General features: G+C 57.6%; 1 protein-coding gene and 2 pseudogenes across 1 annotated transcript; all 3 read left to right on the forward strand.

The window, feature by feature from the left end:
- On the forward strand, window positions 1-7306 carry LOC130262640 (zinc finger protein ZFP2-like; annotated as a pseudogene).
- A 1718-nt stretch (window positions 7307-9024) lies between these two features.
- Window positions 9025-11555, forward strand: LOC130262642 (zinc finger protein 391-like; annotated as a pseudogene).
- A 1499-nt stretch (window positions 11556-13054) lies between these two features.
- On the forward strand, window positions 13055-19810 carry LOC130263100 (zinc finger protein ZFP2-like). Its single transcript, XM_056510580.1, has 4 exons — window positions 13055-13151; window positions 13571-13649; window positions 13804-14788; window positions 17939-19810. Exons 2-4 carry the CDS (start codon window positions 13622-13624, stop codon window positions 18786-18788), a joined length of 1863 nt encoding a protein of 620 aa, XP_056366555.1. The 5' UTR covers window positions 13055-13151; window positions 13571-13621; the 3' UTR covers window positions 18789-19810.
- The last annotated feature ends 763 nt before the right edge of the window (window positions 19811-20573 follow it).

Raw genomic sequence — 20573 nt, forward strand, 5'->3', positions numbered from 1 at the left:
ATGAGGACGAGGTCGATGTCCCGGGAGCCGCAGGCAGGTGAGAAGGAAGTCAGTGCCCCTTTCCCCCTGTGTCCTGCTTCATCTCCCAGCCCAGCACGGCCCCGGCTGCAGCACAGCCCTGGGGGGATCTCCTTGCCCTTGCCTGTGGCACGGAGGCAAATCCCATCGTGTCCTTGTCCTTCCTCCCCCAGGCAAGGAGCTGAGCACGGCCAGCAGGGAGGACAAATCCCCGCGGCACAGCCTCGGGCAAGAGGCCGTTTGCAGCGGCTCCACGGCGCAGGAATGCATCGGGGAGGAAAAGCCCCGCAGATCCCGCAGTAGGAGGGGCTGCAAACGCACAGCCCGGGGATCCCAGCAGGAAAGAGCCAGCCCGGGCCGGGGAGGCGGCCGGAGCTCGGAGCTGGGGCTGCGTGAGCAGCTTCAGCGTGGGGAGAAGCCCCACAAGTGCTCGCAATGTGGGAAGAGCTACAGGTGGAGATCAGACCTGACCAAACACCAGAGAGTCCACACTGGGGAGAGACCCTACGAGTGTGATAAATGTAGGAAGAGGTTTCACACCAGCAGCAATCTTCTCCTGCACTACCGCACTCACAAGGATGAGAGACCTTATGAGTGTCGTGACTGTGGGAAGGGCTTCAAGCTCAACTCACACCTTGTCACCCACCGGCGCACCCACACTGGGGAGAGACCCTACGAGTGTGATAAATGCAGGAAGAGGTTTCAGACCAGCTCCAGTCTCTTCGAGCACTATCGAATTCACAGGGATGAGAGGCCTTATGAGTGTCATGACTGCGGCAAAAGCTTCAAGCAAAACTCCACCCTCATCCAGCACCGGCGCGTCCACACTGAGGAGAGACCCTACGAGTGTGATAAATGCAGGAAGAGGTTTCCGAAAAGCTTTTGTCTCCTCAAGCACTATCGCACTCACACAGATGAGAGGCCTTATGAGTGTCATGACTGCGGGAAGGGCTTCAAGCAAAACTCCACCCTCATCCAGCACCGGCGCATCCACACTGGGGAGAGACCCCACAAATGTCCCGAGTGTGGGAAGAGCTTCTCACAGAGCTCTCACTTGACCAGACACCAACGGAGTCTCCACTGAGAGAAGCCCTGTGAGTGCCCCGAGTGCGGGAAGAGCTTCGTGCGCTGCTCCAGCTCCATCCCCCAGGGCAGGATCCGCGCTGGATGATCCCCAGTGACCCCCGGTGGGCAGAGCCCCGCTGAGCCCTGGTGCCGCTGATCCGTGTTGGGAAGACACCTGGCTGGGGGCTCCACATCCTCCTGCCTCCCATCCCACTCCAATTCCCATTCCGCTCTCCTTCCTTCTCCTTATTCCGTATTCTTTGCTCGGTTGTCGTTCCCATATTCCCAGTCCCATATTCCCTGTGTGTTGGGAAGGATAAGGATTTGACAGGAAGCTCTCACAGATATGTATGTACAACATTTCCATTTCCTATTCCCAATCCTATTCCCGTATTCCAATTTCCATTCCCTGTCCCATCTTCTAAATCCCCATTTCATATTCTCTCTTCAATTGCTATTTCCATATTCCGTGTCCCATTCCCGTATTCCCAATCCATGTTCCTCTTTCTATTCCCGATCCCATCTCCCAGTCCCCATTCCCAGTAGTTGCAATGTGTGACGCAGAAGCATCTCTCAATCCCCTTGAGAGAGAGCAGAATGCCAAATTCGAATTAAAAAGCTTCTGAGAAATAAAATACATTAAGCCACAGCAATATGAAATCGAGCTCGAACCTTTAGTTTAGGTAAGTAGTAATATTAACTTGCATTGATATGAAGTAGAAGTATAAATCTTAGTTTGAAGTATGTAGAAATACGTCTTAAGTGCCTCAAAAAGTAAAAGTCTTAGAGTTTGGTGCTAAAAACAAGCTGCATTGAGAGCCTAAAACCACAGTTCTAGACAAAGTAAAAATAGAGATAAAATAGTTTTTATATTCTTCAGAGAGAAAACAATGGTAATGTGCACAAGTTAGACGTAAGCGTTTCTTTTGGAGAACCATAATTCTCATAGGTTTAGGAGAAATGCTTCAGGTTTGCGTTTTGTGATCATTGGGAAATTTGTCAATAAAAATCCATGTCTTTGAGCCAGAGCTCTCTCTCCCTCCTCTCTCGTCGCTCTCCCTCCCCCACCATCATCATCACCACTACCAGCACTTGAGAGAAGAAGAAGAGGAAGATGAAGAAGAAAAGAAGAGGAGAAGAAAGGCCAGGGAGCATCTGCCTCTGGAGACTCTGCACCAGGCCGCAGCTTCGACCTCTTGCAGCAGAGAGCTGCTCCTGCTTCCATCGGGACTTTGTGGCAGAGATTTAACAGGGACTGGAGAGCCTTGGGCTCTTTGCCTTTGGAGCCTGACGTGCCTTTCCCAGAAACAACTTTACAGCAGCTGCTCTGCTCTTGGCAGATCTAAAGCCACAACCAAGCCCCACAGCCGGTCCCATTCCCGTTCCCTGTCCCTATTCTCGGTTCTGCTCCTCGTCCCTGTCCCGTATTCTGGCTCAGAGTCCCGTAGTCCCGGTCCCCGTTCCCACTCCAAGTCCGGAATTGCTGCACTCAGTCCTAATTCCCTGCCCTGTCCCAATCTCGTTCCCTTTCCCCATTCCCGGTCCCATTTTCGGTATTGGTGCCAATCCTCAAATCCCGGTCCCTTTCCGAATTCCCTGTCCCACAGTCACGGTCGCTGTCCCCATTCCAGTTTCCAGTGCCAATTCCCGGTGCCGGTTCTCCGTTCATCTTCCGTCTTCCCGGTTTCAATAAAGGTCTCGGTCCCATATTCCCGATCCCTGTCCCTCTTCCCACTCCCTGTCCCCATCCCAGTTCCCTGTCCCCATTCCCTGTCACCATTCCCTTTAACTGTCTCCATTCCCGCTGCCTGTCCCCCTTCTCGCACCCATTCCTGGTCCCCATTCCCATTCTCTGTCCACATTCCCGGTCGCTAAGCCCATTCCCATTCCCTGTACCCATTCCCGCTCCCTGTCCCCGTTCCCAGTCCCCATTCCCTGTCCCCATTCCCGCTCCCTGTCCCCATTCCCATCCCTGTCCCCATTCCCATTCTCTGTCCCCATTCCTGCTCCCTGTCCCCATTCCCGTTCCCTGTCCCCATTCCCATTCCCTGTCCCCATTCCCGCTCCCTGTCCCCATTCCCATTCCCTGTCCCCATTCCCGCTCCCTGTCCCCTCTCACCGGACGCCGCCGCCATCGCTCCGTTCCCCTCACGGCGCTCACGTGACCGCGGCAACCCCGCGCCGCTCCCGCCCACCAATCCCAGCGCGCCGTCGCTCCCTGATTTGCATAACCACGCCCTCTGGTTCCGCCCACCGCCAGCTTCGCTCATTGCCGGGCGCTCTTTGCTCCCAGTTCCCTCCCAGCGCTCCCAGTAAGAGCGGCACCGGCAGGGAAAGCGCTCCCAGTTCCTGCCCGGGGCTCTCAGCATCGCTGCCGCTGCTGTCCGTGTCATTCCCAGCGCTCCCAGTATCACTCGCAGCGCCGCGCGGGTCGCAGCCGCTCCCACACCGCCCGGGCCAGAGCGCGGCTGCTTTTGGGTGTCGGCACCTGCCCGGGCCGGGCTGGAAGCGGAGGAGGAGCGGGAGGAAGAGGAGGAGCGGGAAGAGGAGGAAGAGCAGCAGCGGCAGGAAGAGGAGGGACACGGGAGGAGCGGCAGGAAGAGGAGGAGCGATTTTGGAATCAGGCGCTTCTGCCGCCCGCCCGCACAGAGCGCAGCTTCCCCCGGGTGCGGCATCATCGCCCCCCAAAAACCCGCAGGTGAGCGGGGAGGGGGAGCTCGCCCGAAATCCATCGTGGGGGGCTCCGGGAGGGTTTTATTTTGCGGTTCGGGGCATGTTCGGACGTTGCCGGAGCCCAAAGCCGAGGCGGGAATATGGCCCTAGCGGGATCTTGGCGGTGCCGCGTGGCGATCGCCCGGTAGCGGCGGGGAGGGGGCGATATCGGCTCTGGGGATCCCCGGCAGAGGCGGGGGGGAAGGCGGGAGCCCCGGAGCGGGGAGAGCGCCCAGGGGCAAACCCGGAGCCGGGGGACCCCCGGCAGCCTGGAGGGGTGCGGGAGCTCGGTGCTGAGCGGGCTCCGGGCCCCCGAGGCTGAAAGGGGCGCTGACTTCTCCAGGTGCCTTCGCGCAGCGCCACCATCAAACTCAACGCGCTCAGCCCTTGTTTTCCCCCCAAACCAGGATTTCCCAAACCTTGGATGCATTGAGGAGGAGGAGAAGGCCTTGAGGAAGATGTCGATGTCCCGGGAGCCGCAGGCAGGTGAGGAGGAAGTCAGTGCCCCTTTCCCCCTGTGTCCTGCTCCATCTCCCAGCCCAGCACGGCCCCGGCTGCAGCACAGCCCTGGGGGGATCTCCTTGCCCTTGCCTGTGGCACGGAGGCAAATCCCATCGTGTCCTTGTCCTTCCTCCCCCAGACAAGGAGCTGAGCGCGGCCAGGAGGGAGGACAAATCCCCGCAGCACAGCCTCGGGCAAGAGGCCGTTTGCAGCGGCTCCACGGCGCAGGAATGCAACGGGGAGGAAAAGCCCCGCAGATCCCGCAGCAGAAGGGGCTGCAAACGCACAGCCCGGGGATCCCAGCAGGAAAGAGCCAGCCCGGGCCGGGGAGGCGGCCGGAGCTCGGAGCTGGGGCTGCGTGAGCAGCTTCACCGTGGGGAGAAGCCCCACAAGCGCTCGGAATGTGGGAAGGGATTCAGGTGGAGATCAGAACTGACCAAACACCAGAGAGTCCACACGGGGGAACGGCCCTACGAGTGTGGGGAGTGTGGGAAGAGATTCAGCCGCAGCTCAGGCCTGTCTGTGCACCAGAGGATCCACACTGGGGAGAGACCCTACGAGTGTGATAAATGCAGGAAGAGGTTTCACACCAGCTCCAGTCTCCTCAAGCACTATCGCACTCACAAGGATGAGAGGCCTTATGAATGTCCTGACTGTGGGAAGGGCTTCAAGATCAACTCACACCTCGTCACCCACCGGCGCACCCACACTGGGGAGAGACCCTACGAGTGTGATAAATGCAGGAAGAGGTTTCAGACCAGCTCCAGTCTCTTCGAGCACTATCGAATTCACAGGGATGAGAGACCGTTCTCCTGCTCCAGCTGTGGGAAGGGCTTCAAGCAAAACTCTGCCCTTGCTGCCCACCGGCGCAGCCACACTGGGGAGAGGCCCTATGAGTGTGATAAATGCAGGAAGAGGTTCCAGACCAGCTCCCATCTCATCAGGCACTATCGCACTCACACGGATGAGAGGCCTTATGAGTGTCCTGACTGCGGGATGTGCTTCAAGCAAACTCAACCCTTGTCACCCACCAGCGCATCCACACTGGGGAGAGACCCTACGAATGTCCCGAGTGTGGGAAGAGCTTCTCACAGAGCTCTCACTTGACCAGACACCAACGGAGTCTCCACTGAGAGAAGCCCTGCGAGTGCCCCGAGTGCGGGAAGAGCTCCGTGCGCTGCTCCAGCTCCATCCCCCAGGGCAGGATCCGCGCTGGATGATCCCCAGTGACCCCCGGTGGGCAGAGCCCCGCTGAGCCCTGGTGCCACTGATCCGTGTTGGGAAGACACATGGCTGGGGGCTCCACATCCTCCTGCCTCCCATCCCACTCCAATTCCCATTCCCGTTCTCCTTCCCTCTCCCTGTCCCGTATTCTCTGCCCGGTTGTCCTTCCCATATTCCCAGTCCCATATTCCCTGTGTGTGGGGAAGGATAAGGATTTGACAGGAAGCTCTCACAGATATGTACATAAAACATTTCCATTTCCTATTCCCAATCCCATTCCCGTATTCCAATTTCCAATCCCTTTCCAATCTTCTAAATCCCCATTCCATGTTCTCTCTCCAATTGCTATTTCCATATTCCCTGTCCGGTTCCCACACTCCCATTCCCTGTTCCTGTTTCCTTTCCTGTTCCCTTGTCCCTTTCCCCATTCCTGGATGTGGGACTGGGGAACACAGAAGCCTCTCTGAGTCCCTCCAATAGAGTACAGAATGCAGGAATTAAAAACCTTTTGAGAAATGAAACTACATTGTGCCACACAGAAATGAAATAGAGGTCTGTGCTTTTGTTTCTAAGTAGAAATACTAGTTTGCATACATACAAAGTAGAAATATAAATCTTAGTCTGAAGTAAGTAACAATATGTTTGAAGTGCCTTAAAAGTAAAAGCCTTAGAATCTGGCGTGAAAAATAACCTGCAGTGAGAGCTCAAAACCACAGCTCTAGAGAGAATAAAAATACAGTAAGAACTTTGCTTGTATTCTTCAGATGGAACAAACACCACCTGTGCACAAGTTAGATGTAAACATTTGTATTACAGAACCCCAATTCTAACAGGTTTAGAAGAAATGCATCAGGTTCCTGTTTTTTGATCATTGGGAAATTTGTCAGTAAAAATCCGTGTCTTGGAGCCAGAGCTCTCTCTCCCTCCTCTCTTGTCGCTCTTCCTTCCTCCCCCACCATCATCATCACCACTACCAGCACGGGAGAGAAGAAGAAGATGAAAGAACAGAAGAAGAAAGGTGTAAGAGTCCATCTAAAAGCCTCTCACATGTTCTGCCCAACGACCCTCACCTGAGGCCTAAAGAACTACAGTGTAAAGGTGCTGGCCAGGGAAGAGAGGAATGCCAAGGGAAGAGAGGAATGCCAAGGGAAGAGAAGAATGCCAAGTGACTGTTCTCAGGTGGTGCCCATCCCAACCAGGGCTGATCTGCTCCCACAGGTGTGAGAACAATGAACTGGTCACGGTGTGCTGCTCCTACACAGGCGACTTGCTGCAGAACTGGTCACAAGGACTGTTGCTGTGCCTGGAGCTTGCCATGGTGCACTACTCCTGTGGGCCTGGAGCTTGCCATGGTGCACTACTCATGTGGGCCTGGAGCTTGCCATGGTGCACTGCTCCTGTGTGCCTGGAGCTTGCCATGGTGCACTGCTCCTGTGTGCCTGGAGCTTGCCATGGTGCACTGCTCCCACCCAGGCCACTTGCTCAGTGTCCTGTTTCCACCTGCTTCTTGGAGCAACGATCTCCACATACAATAGTCCATAAGTCTCCCCACCTTTTGGCCAGTTGCCCGACACCATGGAAAAGGCTATAAAAGACACCCTCAAACTAAAACCCCCGAAATCTCCCCGGACGGGAATGGACATCTATTGGCTGGTTCCACGAGGATTGTCTGCCCGTCTTGGTAGCTCTAATCCCAACCCCTTTTCTCTCTCTCTCTCTTTTTCTCTCTGTCCCTCTATCGCATTTTGTTGGCACTAAATAAAAGTGCATCTTTTGCAAAAGTTAACTGGGTTTGTCCCCTGCTGTGTCTTTTGTGCGTTGAGATCCCTAAAAGAACCCACCAGGACTCCACATGTGGTGTGGACCCTGACAAAAGGCCAGGGAGCATCTGCCTCTGGAGACTCTGCACCAGGCCGCAGCTTCGACCTCTTGCAGCAGAGAGCTGCTCCTGCTTCCATCGGGACTTTGTGGCAGAGATTGAACAGGGACTGGAGAGCCTTGGGCTCTTTGCCTTTGGAGCCTGACGTGCCTTTCCCAGAAACAACTTTACAGCAGCTGCTCTTCTCTTGGCAGATCTAAAGCCACAACCAATCCCCACAGCCGGTCCCATTCCCGTTCCCTGTCCTTATTCCCGGTTCTGCTCCTTGTCCCTGTCCCGTATTCTGGCTCAGAGTCCCGCAGTCCCGGTCCCCGTTCCCACTCCAGGTCCGGAATTGCTGCACTCAGTCCTAATTCCCTGCCCAGTCCCAATATCGTTCCCTTTCCCCATTCCCGGTCCCATTTTCGGTATTGGTGCCAATCCTCAAATCCCGGTCCCTTTCCGAATTCCCTGTCCCACAGTCACAGTCGCTGTCCCCATTCCAGTTTCCAGTGCCAATTCCCGGTGCCGGTTCTCCGTTCGTCTTCAGTATTCCCGGTTTCAATAAAGGTCTCGGTCCCATATTCCCGATCCCTGTCCCTCTTCCCACTCCCTGTCCCCATCCCAGTTCCCTGTCCCCATTCCCTTTAACTGTCCCCATTCCCGTTCCCTGTCCCCATTTTCGCTCCCATTCCTTGTCCCCATTCCCATTCCCTGTCCCCTTTCCCGCTCCTTGTAGCCATTCCCGTTCCCTGTCCCCATTCCCGGTCCCTGTCCCCGTTCCCGGTCCCCATTCCCTGTCCCCATTCCCGTTCCCTGTCCCCATTCCCGCTCCCTGTCCCATTCCCATTCCCTGTCCCCATTCCCTGACCCCATTCCCGCTCCCTGTCGCCATTCCCATTCCCTGTCCCCATTCCCGATCCCTGTCCCCATTCCCGCTCCCTGTCCCCTCTCACCGGACGCCGCCGCCATCGCTCCGTTCCCCGCACGGCGCTCACGTGACCGCGGCGACCCCGCGCCGCTCCCGCCCACCAATCACAGCGCGCGGTCGCTCCCTGATTTGCATAACCACGCCCTCTGGCCCCGCCCAGTGACAGCTGCGCTCATGGCCGGGCGTCTTTGCTCCCAGTTCCCTCCCAGCGCTCCCAGTAAGAGCGGCACTGGCAGGGAAAGCGCTCCCAGTTCCTGCCCGGGGCTCTCAGCATCGCTGCCGCTGCTCTCCGTGTCATTCCTGCGCTCCCAGTATCACTCGCAGCGCCGCGCGGGTCGCAGCCGCTCCGACACCGCCCGGGCCAGAGCGCGGCTGCTTTTGGGTGTCGGCACCTGCCCGGGCCGGGCTGGAAGTGGAGGAAAACCGGGAGGAAGAGGAGGAGCGGGAAGAGAAGGAAGAGCAGCAGCGGGAGGAAGAGGAGGGACACGGGAGGAGCGGCAGGAAGAGGAGGAGCGATTTTGGAACCACGCGCTTCTGCCGCCCGCCCGCACAGAGCGCAGCTTCCCCCGGGTGCGGCAGCATCGCCCCCCAAAAACCCGCAGTTGAGCGGGGAGGGGGAGCTCGCCCCAAATCCATCGTGTGGGGCTCCGGCAGGGTTTTATTTTGCGCTTCAGGGGATGTTCGGATGTTGCCGGAACCCAAAGCCGAGGCGGGAATGGCCCTGGCGGGATCTTGGCGGTGCCGCGTGGCGATCGCCCGGTACCGGCGGGGAGGGGGCGATATCGGCTCTGGGGATCCCCGGCAGAGCCAGGGGGGAAGGCGGGAGCCCCGGAGCGGGGAGAGCGCCCGAGAGCGATCCCTGAGCCGGGGGACCCCCGGCAGCCTGGAGGGTTGCGGGAGCTCGGTGCTGAGCGGGCTCCGGGCCACCGAGGCTGAAAAGGGTGCTGACTTCTCCAGCTGCGCTCGGGCAGCGCCACCATCAAACCCAACGCGCTCAGCCCTTGTTTTCCCCCAAACCAGGATTTCCCAAATCTTGGATGCATTGAGGAGGAGGAATAGGCCATGAGGAAGATGTTGATATCCCGGGAACCACAGGCAGGTGAGGAGGAAGTCAGTGCCCCTTTCCCCCTGTGTCCTGCTCCATCTCCCAGCCCAGCACGGCCCCGGCTGCAGCACAGCCCTGGGGGGATCTCCTTGCCCTTGCCTGTGGCACGGAGGCAAATCCCATCGTGTCCTTGTCCTTCCTCCCCCAGACAAGGAGCTGAGCACGGCCAGCAGGGAGGACAAATCCCCGCGGCACAGCCTCGGGCAAGAGGCCGTTTGCAGCGGCTCCACGGCGCAGGAATGCAACGGGGAGGAAAAGCCCCGCAGATCCCGCAGCAGGAGGGGCTGCAAACGCACAGCCCGGGGATCCCAGCAGGAAAGAGCCAGCCCGGGCCGGGGAGGCGGCCGGAGCTCGGAGCTGGGGCTGTGTGAGCAACTTCACCGTGGGGAGAAGCCCCACAAGTGCTCTCAGTGTGGGAAGGGATTCAGGTGGAGATCAGAACTGACCCAACACCAGAGTCCACACGGGGGAACGGCCCTACGTGTGTGGGGAGTGTGGGAAGAGGTTCAGCCACAGCTCAGGCCTGACTGTGCACCGGAGGATCCACACTGGGGAGAGACCCTACGAGTGTGATAAATGCAGGAAGACCTTTCTGCGAAGAGCCTGTCTCCTCAAACACTATCGCTCTCACACAGATGAGAGGCCTTACAGGTGTCCTGATTGTGGGCAGGCCTTCAAGCACCGCTCCATTCTCATGATCCACCGTCGCAGCCACACTGGGGAGAGGCCCTACGAGTGTGATAAATGCAGGAAGAGGTTTCAGACCAGCAGCAATCTCCTCGAGCACTACCGCACTCACAAGGATGAGAGGCCTTATGAGTGTCCTGAATGTGGGAAGGGCTTCAAGCTCAACTCACACCTTGCCAGGCACTGGCGCACCCACACTGGGGAGAGTCCCTACGAGTGTGATAAATGCTGGAAGAGGTTTCAGACCAGTTCCGATCTCAGCAGGCACCAGCACTCTCACACGGATGAGAGGCCTTATGAGTGTCCTGACTGCGGGATGTGCTTCAAGCAAAACTCAACCCTTGTCACCCACCGGCGCATCCACACCGAGGAGAGACCATATGAGTGTCCCGAGTGTGGGAAGAGCTTCTCACAGAGCTCTCACTTGACCAGACACCAACGGAGTCTCCACTGAGAGAAGCCCTGCGAGTGCCCCGAGTGCGGGAAGAGCTCCGTGCGCCGCTCCAGCTCCATCCCCCAGGGCAGGATCCGCGCTGGATGATCCCCAGTGACCCCCGGTGGGCAGAGCCCCGCTGAGCCCTGGTGCCGCTGATCCGTGTTGGGAAGACACCTGGCTGGGGGCTCCACATCCTCCTGCCTCCCATCCCACTCCAATTCCCATTCCCGCTCTCCTTCCCTCTCCCTGTCCCGTATTCTCTGCCCGGTTGTCGTTCCCATATTCCCAGTCCCATATTCCCTGTGTGTTGGGAAGGATAAGGATTTGACAGGAAGCTCTCACAGATATGTATGTACAACATTTCCATTTCCTATTCCCAATCCCATTCCCGTATTCCAATTTCCATTCCCTGTCCCATCTTCTAAATCCCCATCCCATATTCTCTCCCCAATTGCTATTTCCATATTCCGTGTCCCATTCCCGTATTCCCATTCCCTGTTCCTCTTTTCATTCCCGATCCCAACTCCCAGTCCCCATTCCCAGTAGTTGCAATGTGTGACACAGAAGCATCTCTCAGTCCCTTTGAGAGAGGGCAGAATGACAAATTCAAATTAAAAAACTTCTGAGAAATAAAATACATTAAGCCACGGAAATATGAAATCGAGGTCGAACCTTTAGTTTAGGTAAGTAGTAATATTAACTTGCATCGATATGAAGTAGAAGTATAAATCTTAGTTTGAAGTATGTAGAAATATGTCTTAAGTGCCTCAAAATAAAAGTCTTAGAGTCTGGTGCTAAAAACAAGCTGCATTGAGAGCTTAAAACCACAGTTCTAGACAAAATAAAAATAGAGTTAAAATCATTCTTATATTGTACAGGGAGAAAACAAAGGTGATGTGCACAAGTTAGACAAGCGTTTATATTGGAGAACCCCAATTCTAACAGGTTAAGGAGAAATGGTTCAGGTTTGTGTTTTGTGATCATTGGGAAATTTGTCAATAAAAATCCGTGTCTTGGAGCCAGAGCTCTCTCTCCCTCCTCTCTCGTCGCTCTCACTTCCTCCCCCACCATCATCACCACTACCAGCACGGGAGAGAAGAAGAAGAGGAAGATGAAGAAGAAAAGAAGAGGAGAAGAAAGGCCAGGGAGCATCTGCCTCTGGAGACTCTGCACCAGGCCGCAGCTTCGACCTCTTGCAGCAGAGAGCTGCTCCTGCTTCCATCGGGACTTTGTGGCGGAGACTGAACAGGGACTGGAGAGCCTTGGGCTCTTTGCCTTTGGAGCCTGACGTGCCTTTCCCAGAAACAACTTTACAGCAGCTGCTCTGCTCTTGGCAGATCTAAAGCCACAACCAATCCCCACAGCCAGTCCCATTCCCGTTCCCTGTCCTTATTCCCGTTTCTGCTCCTCATCCCTGTCACGTATTCGGGCTCAGAGTCCCGTAGTCCCGGTCCCCGTTTCCACTCCAGGTCCGGAATTGCTGCACTCAGTCCTAATTCCCTGCCCTGTCCCAATCTCGTTCCCTTTCCCCATTCCCGGTCCCATTTTCGGTATTGGTGCCAATCCTCAAATCCCGGTCCCTTTCCGAATTCCCTGTCCCACAGTCACGGTCGCTGTCCCCATTCCAGTATCCAGTGCCAATTCCCGGTGCCGGTTCTCCGTTTGTCTTCAGTATTCCCGGTTTCAATAAAGGTCTCGGTCTCCATTCCCGATCCCTGTCCCTCTTCCCACTCCCTGTCCCCATCCCAGTTCCCTGTCCCCATTCCCTGTTGCCATTCCCTTTAACTGTCCCCATTCCCGCTGCCTGTCCCCCTTCTCGTGCCCATTCCCGGTCCCCATTCCCATTCCGTGTGCCAATTCCGTTCCCTGTCCCCATTCCCGCTCCCTGTCCCCATTCCCGCTCCCTGTCCCCATTCCTTGTCCCCATTCCCATTCCTTGTCCCCATTCCCGCTCCCTGTCCCCATTCCCGCTCCCTGTCCCCACTCCCGTTCCCTGTCCCCATTCCCATTCCCTGTCCCCATTCCCGCTCCCTTTCCCCTCTCACCGGACGCCGCCGCCATCGCTGCGTTCCCCTCACGGCGCTCACGTGACAGCGGCAACCCCGCGCCCCTCCCGCCCACCAATCCCAGCGCGCGGTCGCCCCCTGATTTGCATAACCACGCCCTCTGGCCCCGCCCAGCGCCAGCTGCGCTCATGGCCGGGCGCTCTTTGCTCCCAGTTCCCTCCCAGCGCTCCCAGTAAGAGCGGCACTGGCAGGGAAAGCGCTCCCAGTTCCTGCCCGGGGCTCTCAGCATCGCTGCCGCTGCTCTACGTGTCATTCCTGCGCTCCCAGTATCACTCGCAGCGCCGCGCGGGTCGCAGCCGCTGCGACACCGCCCGGGCCAGAGCGCGGCTGCTTTTGGGTGTCGGCACCTGCCCGGGCCGGGCTGGAAGTGGAGGAAAACCGGGAGGAAGAGGAGGAGCGGGAAGAGAAGGAAGAGCAGCAGCGGGAGGAAGAGGAGGGACACGGGAGGAAGAGGAGGAGCGATTTTGGAACCACGCGCTTCTGCCGCCCGCCCGCACAGAGCGCAGCTTCCCCCGGGTGCGGCAGCATCGCCCCCCAAAAACCCGCAGGTGAGCGGGGAGGGGGAGCTCGCCCCAAATCCATCGTGTGGGGCTCCGGGAGGGTTTTATTTTGCTCTTCAGGGGATGTTCGGATGTTGCCGGAACCCAAAGCCGAGGCGGGAATGGCCCTGGCGGGATCTTGGCGGTGCCGCGTGGCGATCGCCCGGTACCGGCGGGGAGGGGGCAATATCGGCTCTGGGGATCCCCGGCAGAGCCAGGGGGGAAGGCGGGAGCCCCGGAGCGGGGAGAGCGCCCGAGAGCGATCCCTGAGCCGGGGGACCCCCGGCAGCCTGGAGGGTTGCGGGAGCTCGGTGCTGAGCGGGCTCCGGGCCCCCGAGGCTGAAAGGGGCGCTGACTTCTCCAGCTGCCCTCGGGCAGCGCCACCATCAAACCCAACGCGCTCAGCCCTTGTTCTCCCCCCAAACCAGGATTTCCCAAACCTTGGATGCATTGAGGAGGAGGAGAACGCCGTGAGGAAGATGTCGATGTCCCGGGAGCCGCAGGCAGGTGAGGAGGAAGTCAGTGCTCCTTTTCCCCTGTGTCCTGCTCCATCTCCCAGCCCAGCACGGCCCCGGCTGTAGCACAGCCCTGGGGGGATCTCCTTGCCCTTGCCTGTGGCACGGAGGCAAATCCCATCGTGTTCTTGTCCTTCCTCCCCCAGACAAGGAGCTGAGCACGGCCAGCAGGGAGGACAAATCCCCGCGGCACAGCCTCGGGCAAGAGGCCGTTTGCAGCGGCTCCACGGCGCAGGAATGCAACGGGGAGGAAAAGCCCCGCAGATCCCGCAGCAGGAGGGGTTGCAAACGCACAGCCCGGGGATCCCAGCAGGAAAGAGCCAGCCCGGGCCGGGGAGGCGGCCGGAGCTCGGAGCTGGGGCTGCGTGAGCAGCTTCACCGTGGGGAGATGCCCCACAAGTGCTCGCAATGTGGGAAGAGCTACAGGTGGAGATCAGACCTGACCAAACACCAGAGAGTCCACACGGGGGAACGGCCCTACGAGTGTGGGGAGTGTGGGAAGAGATTCAGCCAGAGCTCACAGCTGACAGTGCACCAAAGGAGCCACACTGGAGAGAGACCCTACGAGTGTGATAAATGCAGGAAGCGGTTTCAGACCAGATCCAATCTCGTGCTGCACTATCGCATTCACAAGGATGAGAGGCCTTATGAGTGTCCTGACTGTGGGAAGGGCTTCAAGCTCAACTCACACCTTGCCGGGCACCGGCGGACCCACACTGGGGAGAGACCCTACGAGTGTGATAAATGCAGGAAGAGGTTTCAGACCAGCTCAAGTCTGCTCCTGCACTATCGCATTCACAAGGATGAGAGGCCTTATGAGTGTCCTGACTGCGGCAAAGGCTTCAAGCAAAACTCCACCCTCATCAAGCACCGGCGCATCCACACTGGGGAGAGACCCTATGAATGTGATAAATGCAGGAAGAGGTTTCCGAACAGCTTTTGTCTCCTCGAACACTATCGCACTCACACAGATGAGAGGCCTTATGAGTGTCCTGACTGCGGCAAAGGCTTCAAGCAAAACTCCACCCTCATCCAGCACCGGCGCATCCACACTGGGGAGAGACCCCACAAATGTCCCGAGTGTGGGAAGAGCTTCTCACAGAGCTGTCACTTGACCAAACACCAACGGAGTCTCCACTGAGAGAAGCCCTGCGAGTGCCCCGAGTGCGGGAAGAGCTTCGTGCGCTGCTCCAGCTCCATCCCCCAGGGCAGGATCCGCGCTGGATGATCCCCAGTGACCCCCGGTGGGCAGAGCCCCGCTGAGCCCTGGTGCCGCTGATCTGTGTTGAGAAGACACCTGGCTGGGGGCTCCACATCCTCCTGCCTCCCATCCCAGTCCAATTCCCATTCCCGCTCTCCTTCCCTCTCCCTGTCCCGTATTCTCTGCCCGGTTGTCGTTCCCATATTCCCAGTCCCATATTCCCCGTGTGTTGAGAAGGATAAGGATTTGACAGGAAGCTCTCACAGATATGTATGTACAACATTTCCATTTCCTATTCCCAATCCCATTCCCGTATTGTAATTTCCAATCTCTTTCCCATCTTCTAAATCGCCATCCCATACTCTCTCTCCAATTGCTATTTCTATATTCCCTGTCCGGTTCCCACACTCCCATTCTCTCTTCCTGTTTCCTTTCCCGTTCCCATGTCCCTGTCCCCATTCCCAGATGTGGGACTGGGGAACACAGAAGCCTCTCTGAGTCCCTTCAAGACAGGACAGAATGCAGGAATTAAAAACCTTTTGAGAAATGAAACTACACTATGCCACACAGACATGAAATAGAGGTCTGTGCTTTTGTTTCTAAGTAGAAATATTAGTTTGCATAGATATGAAGTAGAAATATAAATCTTAGTCTGAAGTAAGTAACAATATGTTTGAAGTGCCTTAAAAGTAAAAGCCTTAGAATCTGGCGTGAAAAATAACCTGCAGTGAGAGCTCAAGACCAGAGCTCTAGAGAGAATAAAAATACAGTAAGAACTTTCCTGTATTCTTCAGATAGAACAAACAGGATCTGTGCACAAGTTCGATGTTATCTTTTGTATTACAAAATCCCAATTGTAGCAGGTTTAGGAGAAATGCTTCAGGTTCCTGTTTTTTGATCATTGGGAAATTTGTCAATAAAAATCCGTGTCTTGGAGCCAGAGCTCTCTCTCCCTCCTCTCTCGTTCCTTTCTTGTCCTCCCCCACCATCATCACCACTACCAGCACGGGAGAGAAGAAGAAGAGGAAGATGAAGAAGAAATAAGAGGAGAAGAAAAGCCAGGGAGCATCTGCCTCTGGAGACTCTGCACCAGGCCGCAGCTTCGACCTCTTGCAGCAGAGAGCTGCTCCTGCTTCCATCGGGACTTTGTGGCAGAGATTGAACAGGGACTGGAGAGCCTTGGGCTCTTTGCCTTTGGAGCCTGACGTGCCTTTCCCAGAAACAACTTTACAGCAGCTGCTCTTCTCTTGGCAGATCTAAAGCCACAACCAATCCCCACAGCCGGTCCCATTCCCGTTCCCTGTCCCCATTCCCATTCCCTGTCCCCATTCCCGTTCCCTGTCCCCATTCCCATTTCCTTTCCCTGTCCCCATTCCCCAGTTCCTCTACCTGTCCCCATTTCCCATTTCCTCTCCCCATTCCCGTTCCCAGTTCCCTGTCCCCATTCCCATTCCCTGTCCCCATTCCCTGTCCCCATTCCCGCTCCCTGTCCCCATTCCCGCTCCCTGGCCCCATTCCCGCTCCCTTTCCCCTCTCACCGGACGCCGCCGCCATCGCTCCGTTCCCCTCACGGCGCTCACGTGACCGCGGCAACCCCGCGCTGCTCCTGCCCACCAATCCCAGCGCGCCGTCGCTCCCTGATTTGCATAACCACGCCCTCTGGTCCCGCCCACCGCAGCTGCGCTCATGGCCGGGCGCTCTTTGCTCCCAGTTCCCTCCCAGCGCTCCCAGTAAGAGCGGCACTGGCAGGGAAAGCGCTCCCAGTTCCTGCCCGGGGCTCTCAGCATCGCTGCCGCTGCTCTCCGTGTCATTCCCAGCGCTCCCAGTATCACTCGCAGCGCCGCGCGGGTCGCAGCCGCTCCCACACCGCCCGGGCCAGAGCGCGGCTGCTTTTGGGTGTCGGCACCTGCCCGGGCCGGGCTGGGAGCGGAGGTGGAGCGGGAGGAAGAGGAGGAGCGGGAAGAGGAGGAAGAGCAGCAGCGGCAGGAAGAGGAGGGACACGGGAGGAGCGGCAGGAAGAGGAGGAGCGATTTTGGAACCAGGCGCTTCTGCCGCCCGGCCGCACAGAGCGCAGCTTCCCCCGGGTGCGGTAGCATCGCCCCCCAAAAACGCACAGGTGAGCGGGGAGGGGGAGCTCGCCCCAAATCCATCGTGGGGGTCTCCGGGAGGGTTTTATTTCGAGCTTCAGGGGATATTTGGGTGTTACCGGAGCCCAAAGCCGAGAATGGAATGGCCCTGGCGGGATCTTGGCGGTGCCGCGTGGCGATCGCCCGGTACCGGCGGGGAGGGGGCGATATCGGCTCTGGGGATCCCCGGCAGAGCCGGGGGGGAAGGCGGGAGCCCCGGAGCGGGGAGAGCGCCCAGGGGCGATCGCGGAGCCGAGGGACCCCCGGCAGCCTGGAGGGGTGCGGGAGCTCGGTGCTGAGCGGGCTCCGGGCCCCCGAGGCTGAAAGGGGCGCTGACTTCTCCAGCTGCCCTCGGGCAGCGCCACCATCAAACCCAACGCGCTCAGCCCTTGTTTCTCCCCCAAACCAGGATTTCCCAAACCTTGGATGCATTGAGGAGGAGGAATAGGCCGTGAGGAAGATGTCGATGTCCCGGGAGCCGCAGGCAGGTGAGGAGGAAGTCAGTGCCCCTTTCCCCCTGTGTCCTGCTCCATCTCCCAGCCCAGCACGGCCCCGGCTGCAGCACAGCCCTGGGGGGATCTCCTTGCCCTTGCCTGTGGCAGGAGGCAAATCCCATCGTGTCCTTGTCCTTCCTCCCCAGACAAGGAGCTGAGCGCGGCCAGCAGGGAGGACAAATCCCCGCGGCACAGCCTCGGGCAAGAGGCCGTTTGCAGCGGCTCCACGGCGCAGGAATGCAACGGGGAGGAAAAGCCCCGCAGATCCCGCAGCAGGAGGGGCTGCAAACACACAGCCCGGGGATCCCAGCAGGAAAGAGCCAGCCCGGGCCGGGGAGGCGGCCGGAGCTCGGAGCTGGGGCTGCGTGAGCAGCTTCACCCAAGGGGAGAAGCCCCACAAGTGCTCGCAATGTGGGAAGGAGTTCAGTCTGTTAAGGAACCTCATCAGGCACGACCGAATCCACACGGGGGAACAACCCTTCGAGTGTGAGGAGTGTGGGAAGAGATTCAGGTGGATATCCACCCTGATGCACCACCGGCGAATGCACAACGACGAACGGCCCTACGAGTGTGGAGAGTGTGGGAAGAGATTCAGAGATAGTTCACAACTGAAGGTGCACCTGAGGATTCACACTGGAGAGAGACCCTACGAGTGTGGGGAGTGTGGGCAGAGATTCAGGCAGAGCTCAGGCCTGGCTGATCACCAGAGGATCCACACTGGGAAGAGGCCGTACGAGTGTGATAAATGCAAGAAGAGGTTTGCCAAAAGGAGCACTCTCAAGAGTCACTATCGCACTCACACAGGTGAGAGGCCTTATGAGTGTCCTGACTGCGGGGAGGGCTTCAGGCAGAACTCTGCCCTCATCTCCCACCGGCGCAGCCACACCGGGGAGAGACCCTACGAGTGTGATAAATGCAGGAAGAGGTTTTACACCAGCTCTGATCTCGTCCTGCACTATCGCACTCACACGGATGAGAGGCCTTACGAGTGTCCTGACTGCGGGAAGTGCTTCAAGCGAACCACACACCTCGACACCCACCGGCTCACCCACAGCGGAGAAAAAGCCTTCGAGTGTGAGAAATGCATGAAGAGATTCCGGACCAGCTCCGCTCTCCTCGTGCACTGTCGCTCTCACACCGAGTTCCGGCCCTTTCGCTGCTCCGACTGCGGGAAGGGATTCAAGGACAACGCCACCCTCGCCGGCCACCGGCGCGTCCACACCGGCGTGAGGCCGTTCAAGTGTCCTGAGTGTGGGAGGAGCTTTGCTTACCGCAGCGGCTTGAGGAGACACCAGCAGAGTCACCACTGAGGGAAGCCCTGCCCGTGCCCCGAGTGCGGGAAGAGCTTCGTGCTGATGCCTTAAATTCCGAGTTTTTTGTCGTGTTTTTCCCTCGTGCTTTGGGGTGATGAGGACAAAATAGATTCCAGCTATAGATCCTCGTCAAACTTCAGGCCCTAAGCATAAGGAATGTGTGAAGAGGAGGGCGGGCCAGACAGGAGTGAGGAGGATGATACAATTTGAGATGATTAATTGGATGGTTGTCTCCTGTATGCAAATGGATTGAAGTCTATAAAAATGGGAAATGGTGTGAGCAATTTGTCTTCCACCTTGGAGCCATCCAGGCAGGGCAGGGGCCACACTGTGGCACTGGTGCTGCCAGGGTGTGGCCTTTGAAGGACTTTAAATAAATACACATTTTATTTCTTTCAACTCTGTGAGATCTTTGGTCTGGATGGACACCTGGCCATGGATCCCACTCTGGATGGACACCAGGCCATGGATCCCAGCTGGACACTGGTCTGGATGGACACCAGGCCATGGATCCCGGCTGGACACTGGTGTGGATGGACACCAGGCCATGGATCAAAGTTGGACACTGATTCTGGATGGACACCAGGCCATGGATCCCAGCTGGACACTGCTCTGGATGGACACCTGGCCATGGATCAAAGCTGGATACTGGTGTGGATGGACACCAGGCCAAGGATCCCAGCAGGACACTGGTGTGGATGGACACCAGGCCATGGATCCCAGCTGGACACTGCTCTGGATGGATATCAGGCCATGGATCCCAGCAGGACACTGCTCTGGATGGACACCAGGCCATGGATCCCACTCTGGATGGACATCAGGCCATGGATCCCAGCTGGACACTGCTCTGGATGGACATCAGGCCATGGATCCCAGCTGGACACTGGTGTGGATGGACGTGGATGCTCTGCCTGCAGGGACATGTAAATCCTTATTTTTTTATCTTGAAATATCAGGGTACCTGTTTGAAAGCCTTTGAAAGTTCTGAAAGTGTAGTAAAAATAAAGATGTTCAACTAAGGTGTGGGTGGGGACAGTGACATGGCTGGGGACATGGGGGACATAGATGGGACATGGGGGACATAGTGGGACATGGATGGGACATGGATGGACATGGATGGGACATGATGGGACATGCCCATGGGTGGGACATGGATGGGCATGGATGGACATGGAGGACACGGATGGACATGGATGGACATGGGAGACATGGATGGGGACATGAGGGACACGGATGGGGACATGGATGGACATGGGAGACATGGAGGACATGAATGTGACATGGATGGGACATGGGGGACATGGACATGGGTAGGGACATGGTGGGACATGGATGGGACATGGGGGACATGAATGGGACATGGGGACATGGCCATGGGTGGGGACATGGCAGGACATGGATGGGAACATGGATGGGGACATGGGGACATGGGGGACATGAATGGGGACATGATGGGACATGCCCATGGGTGGGGACATGGATGGACATGGATGGACATGGATGGACATGGGGGGACATGGAGGACATGGAGGACATGGATGGACATGGATGGGGACATGAATAGACATGGATGGGCATGGATGGACATGGATGTACATGAGAGACATGGATGGGGACATGGTGGGACATGGCCATGGATGGGGACATGGTGGGACATGGATGGGACATGGGGGACATGGATGGGGACATGGTGGGACATGACATGAGGGACATGGATGGGGACATGGCAGGACATGGGTGGACATGAGGGACATGGTGGGACATGGATGGGACATGGATGGA

The sequence above is a fragment of the Oenanthe melanoleuca genome, chromosome 25 (genome assembly GCF_029582105.1).
Source record: "Oenanthe melanoleuca isolate GR-GAL-2019-014 chromosome 25, OMel1.0, whole genome shotgun sequence".
NCBI lineage: Eukaryota > Metazoa > Chordata > Aves > Passeriformes > Muscicapidae > Oenanthe > Oenanthe melanoleuca.